This window comes from Hibiscus syriacus, unplaced genomic scaffold (genome assembly GCF_006381635.1).
Source record: "Hibiscus syriacus cultivar Baekdansim isolate YM2019G1 unplaced genomic scaffold, ASM638163v2 tig00004040_pilon, whole genome shotgun sequence".
Taxonomy (NCBI): domain Eukaryota; kingdom Viridiplantae; phylum Streptophyta; class Magnoliopsida; order Malvales; family Malvaceae; genus Hibiscus; species Hibiscus syriacus.
This window is the reverse complement of record NW_024061994.1, coordinates 10,032-15,668: the sequence shown is the minus strand read 5'-3', so window position 1 is coordinate 15,668 and position 5,637 is coordinate 10,032. Positions and strand designations below refer to the sequence as shown.

Genomic DNA, 5,637 nt, shown 5'->3' with positions numbered 1-5,637 from the left:
AAAACCCGAACATTTGGGTTCGTAATATTATTTTACATATATTATATTTTATATAAATAAATATGATACTTATGAACATTATTTAAAATTATAAGTTTGATATACTAATTATATTAATTATATGTTAAATTTATTTTTTTCTTTTAACTTATATAGTGTAATAATTAAAAAAATTATAATTTTTCATTCAAATATTTATAATAATAAGTTTTACTTATTAAAAAATATAAATAAAAAAGATGATATAGTAAAATATGTACTCAAATAATCTTACATTCTCTAATCAAATGATGTAATTTTACATTCTTGTTAAGTAAACTAAGAAGGATAATACAATATTTTCATGTTAATGTTGCATTTCAGTAATATTATTTTCAATGATAATTTTATATTTCGGAAAAATATATCATTAACTTTACCCTTGAAAATAAATAATTGAGAATCACCATCATCATTTCATTTCATGTTAAAATTTATATATTCGATATAATTTTAGATAAATAATATTTTGATTCATGTAAAAATAAATATTTAAATTAAAAATAAGAATTTATTAAATATTTAATCAAGTAATGATCGAACTAAATAAAGATAACACGTGTTCTTAAAATTTTTGGTCTAGTAACAATCTAGGATACAAAGACTTTCAACTATTTAATAATGAATACTTATACATCTATATGTGCAGTATTTAGGAGACCTCAAAAATAACAATAATCCCTTAATCACTAAAATCATTTAATTCATATTAAATTTTAAATTTAAATACCTAACAAATTTCTATTCTTAAATAATATAATATTTTCACCTCTATCAATACTTAATTCTAGCTCAGGTCTCTCCAAACCAAAGCCAATTGCTTTGAACACTGCCCCATGCAAATTGCTGTAAACTGACACAACATTTCAGACAGTCTAGGACGACACATACGATATAGTGAGTTTGTGGTCCCCCTTCTGTCACTCCGGATCTCTTCTTTCAAGACTCACCTCTCACGTACGAACCAAAATATTATGTTATATGAGAGTTGAACTTAACAAATTTTAAGAGAATAAAAATAAATTTTTAACAAAAAATATATATAAATGATTTTAAGATATAAAATAATTTTAAAATATAAAATAATTTAATTTTTTTATAGAGGAGGATTACTCCCACCTATCTCCTACTCGATCAATCACTATCCATCTTGTATTTGTTATTTGATGTTTAGTGACAGATCCTTAAATATTTTTTTAGATGAACACATAAATATTAATAAAATAAAATTTTTAAATTAGATTGTATAAATAAAATTTTAAAGTGAACATAATTCATAAAATAAATAACTAATAAAAGAAAATTCAAGTTTTAGAATGAACACGAAAAATTTCAAGATATACACCACTAGTAAAATAAATAATTCATCAAAGAAATTTCGGATTTCATGGTGGGCAAGTGCCCACTCTCATCAAGCTGTGGCTCCTAAGGGTGAGCATTCGATCAAGTCGAGTCAAAAGTTTTCGAGTTATTCGAGTTGACAAGTCGTATTTTACAACTCGAACTCAACTTGAAATTTTCTCGAGTCGAGTCGAGTTTAAGAAATTCGACTCATGTTATTCGAGTTTCTATATTACTTTTATTATAATTATTTATAGTATTATGACAAGGATTTATTTCAATTTTTTGACTTTCTCTAACCATATATATATATATATATATTCTTTTCACATTATAATGTTATTTAATATAAAAATACAATCTAAAATTATAAAATATATTCATAATGTTATATTTTAAAAAATATTTTGAGGGTAAAATATTGACGAGAGTATAAAATAATCAAGTAATTGATGGGAAGAAAGAATTTGCAAACAATTGCAGTCAAAAGACCAAATTGAATCAAATGCAAAGTTAAGAGACTAAATAAAAAAGGAGAGAGTACATTTTTAGTAATAAAAAAAGTAGAGATTGAAGTTACGTAGGTATTATATCATGATATATGAGTAAGTGGTTCAAATTTAGTTAAAAATGGATTTAAAATAAAATATGAAATGAAGAAATAAGTAAACCATGAAAAAATGAGAGACTAAATTGAAAAATAGAAAATTTATTATCAAAAAGAGGAATTAAATTACATATGTGTTCTACAATGTTTTAGGAGCATGTGGTTCAAATTTAGTAAAAAAATACTTAAAATGAAAGAAAATCGAAAGAACAATGAAATAAGGGACTAAATTGTAAAACGATCAAAATACTTAATCGATTTTTTTTGTTTTTCGAGTAGCTCGAAATTTCAAAATTTCAACTCGACTCGAAACTCGAAAACAGAATTGATAATTCAAGTTGACTCGAATAACTCGAAATTGAAAAAAAAATTGATTTTACGAGTCGAATCGAATCTTTCTCACCCTTTCTAGCTTCACCACTGTTGGTATTTGCTCTTCTAAATATGAAGCACCTAATGTCTAATAATACCATCATCTATTCTTTTAATCATTCCCTCGATTTTAAATTGGCTAAATTTACTCATATATATATATATATATATATATATATATTAACATTATATATAAAAATAAAACCTTTTCAATATTAATAAAATAACATCTTTTTAATATTATATAGACAAAGACTGCCGTTTGAAATATATATTTTTAATAATAATCTGTATTTATAAAATTTCGTAATTAATTAAATAATTTGAACTCAGACTAAATTTTCTTTTTAAAGAAGAATAACATTTATTTTTATCATTTCGAAATATTTTCTTTTTATTTCACATTGTGTTAATCATGTCCGATAAAGAATTCAATAAAGAATAAAATTAAAAAAAATAATAATAATCAAAGAGAAAATTTTATAAATTTTATAATAAAAACACAAAACAATAATTAGTCTTAACAACATGAGTTGGATAACTATGATACTGTTTTCTCTCCAATCACTAAATAAATTTGTTAATAGATTATATTTAAATGTTAAATAAAGTTTATATTAATTAATTATCGCCTTTTTAAGTGCTTTAAACCTTTTATTATATATTCATTGAGCGGTTGAAAATAAGATTTATACATATTTATACGTCGTCCGGTCCACGTGTTATATGTATAATAACAATATTTAAAGTGATGTATTCGGAGAGATTAGCCTAGTTAATTTGGATAATAATAACAATAATAAAAAGCAAAAGGATTCATGCATGAATAAAGTGGTAATACAAACATTAGATTCTAAAACCAATTAGAAAGATAGGAATCAGATAACACTTATTACCAAAATATTAAGTAAGCTCGAACCCAAAATCACAAACATTAGCTTCCCTTGTAAAAAACCAGTACTAAACACCCGACAAATTTAACCCACAAGAAGCTCCATTTGTACTCGAATCGAGGAAGTGCTGCTGACGGCCGAACAGATCTGCAAAAACATAAACGAACATGAACGAACAACTAAAAATGTCGTAACATGTGCGAGATGACAATGAACATTACCCTGGTGCAGCATAGAGGCACTTCCCGTAACCTACAAGTGTAAATCCGAGGATAAAATATTATTATTCGAACGTTCTATTTATTTACACCCTTTTCGATAATCGAATGAAGGGAGGCTTACTAGGGTTGTGTTTCGTTAAAGTGGCGGTTCCTCCGAAATTGCAAGAGATGTCGGAGTTTCCGTTCTGTTGGTAGTAGCTGTTGAAGGCGTAGGAGGCATGAGAAACAAGCGTGTCGGGCTCGTAGCATTCGCCCGCCTCCTGGATCGCACCGCAATCGGTCATTCCCAGCCCACACGCCCAGTCCAACGCATTCTGCAAGTCGATCTGGGAGACCCCGGCCCGTGCCACGCACCATGTTATACCGTCGAGGAAAGTCGTGTTCCCTTCCGGCGGTGAAAGGGTCGTCACCGGAATCGCCGCATCCGCCTTCTCTTCCACCGATGTTCCCGTCGTCGGAACTACAATATCAGGTTATAATATAATATTACCGATTCCAGAACAAGAAACAACAGGAGATCACGGCAAGCATTGGAAGAAACTTACCCAGAAAACAACAACAGCCCGTTGCTGCCATTAATAAGAGGGAACACTTGAGAACCAGAGCTGCCATTGTCATGGTGCAGGGTGTTTTCTTCTTCAGCTAACCTCTTTCACTTTACGACGTACCTCTAATGGCTCTGAGAAAGTTTTAAATGTCTATTGGGAAGCTTTTAATAACATGAAGTAGAGTGATGCGTGAGATCAGATGGGAGAGAGTGCTATAAATGAAGGCAGATGACATGAGATGCGAGGAATCAAGAGTTTCTTCAAAGGAAATCATCCTCTTTCTTCTCTTTATTCAGGTAGAAAACAGGGTGATGTGTGTATCAAAGAAATGCAACGATAACTTCGATGGTAAATGAATTATTATTATTTCTTAAAATTTTGAGTTCAAACAAAAAAAAATATCAAGAGTGCAGGTGTTCAATTTCAAATATTTACTCAAGATTAAAATAAAGAAAAGCTTTGTAAATGTTTAAGCATACAGAAAAAGAAAATGAAAATGACGCAGTGGGAAAATTACTGGTCTAAAAGGGAGTAAAGGTGAAAAATATCTCTATTGAAGCTATTAAGTAATTTTAATTAAAAAATTATTATCTTTTAATTCAAAAAATTATATTTATAGAATGTGTATACATTATTATTGATTAAAAAATATTTTAAATATATATTTTATATATCTTAAATTTTAAAAGTATTTTTATTTTTGTTTTATCTTATTAAATATATTTTACTTTTGTCTTAACTTATTAAATATTTTTTTATTTTAATGTAAAAATATATACTTTATCATTATTATCACTTAAAAATATATTTTTAAATATATTAATTTAAAATATATTTAAATATTTTATTATTAATTTAATATAAAAACATATAAAATAAAAAAAATCTTTTAAGTGAAGAATAAAATATATTTTTTAATTTAAAATAAGAATAAAATATATTTAATAAGTTAAAATAAAAATAAATATATTTAATAAATTAAAAAACTAAAAGATATTGTAACAATCTTTACCTTATGTATTAAAATATGTATTAAAATATGAGTTAAAGATTTCACACTATTTATTTGTAACATTTCTTGCACAAAAATTCGTAAAATTTTATTCCATTTTAAAATTTTAATTTAACAATTAAAACCAATTAAATTAATCATGTAAAATTATAAAATGATAATTTATCATCCAATTTAAATCCGATTTTAGGCAACAACTAGACAGTTCGATGTTGTTTCATAACATATATAAAAATGCCTATAGGCAATTTAAAAATTAATCAATTAGCTTTTAAAACATAATATTATAAAATACTATTCATTTATACCACCGAGCATAATTAAAACTAACCAAAATAAAACAGTTCTAATTTATTATTATAAACCATTTTAACTAATTTATAAGAGCAACCAAGCATTTATAATATACATGTCACTAAAAAATCAAAATAATCATCATAAATGCCTTGCTGATACTGTAGGTCGATACGATTTTTAAAAAGATGCTCGCGAGGCTCCTCACTTCATGTCTTTATCCTTATTTGTACCTACGCTTGAAAATCATTACACGCTAAGTAAAATTTAGTGAGTAATTTTAAATATAAAAATAATGTAAAACTTCAAA

At 26.2% G+C, this 5,637-nt stretch overlaps 1 protein-coding gene across 1 annotated transcript; it reads right to left on the bottom strand.

The window, feature by feature from the left end:
- Positions 1 to 3,293: 3,293 nt before the first annotated feature.
- On the bottom strand, positions 3,294 to 4,145 carry LOC120187268 (glucan endo-1,3-beta-glucosidase 13). The gene is made up of 4 exons (XM_039191023.1): positions 4,019 to 4,145; positions 3,595 to 3,933; positions 3,474 to 3,504; positions 3,294 to 3,399 (listed from the first exon to the last, which is right to left on the bottom strand). Exons 1-4 carry the CDS (start codon positions 4,089 to 4,091, stop codon positions 3,294 to 3,296), a joined length of 549 nt encoding a protein of 182 aa, XP_039046954.1. The 5' UTR covers positions 4,092 to 4,145.
- Positions 4,146 to 5,637: the final 1,492 nt, after the last annotated feature.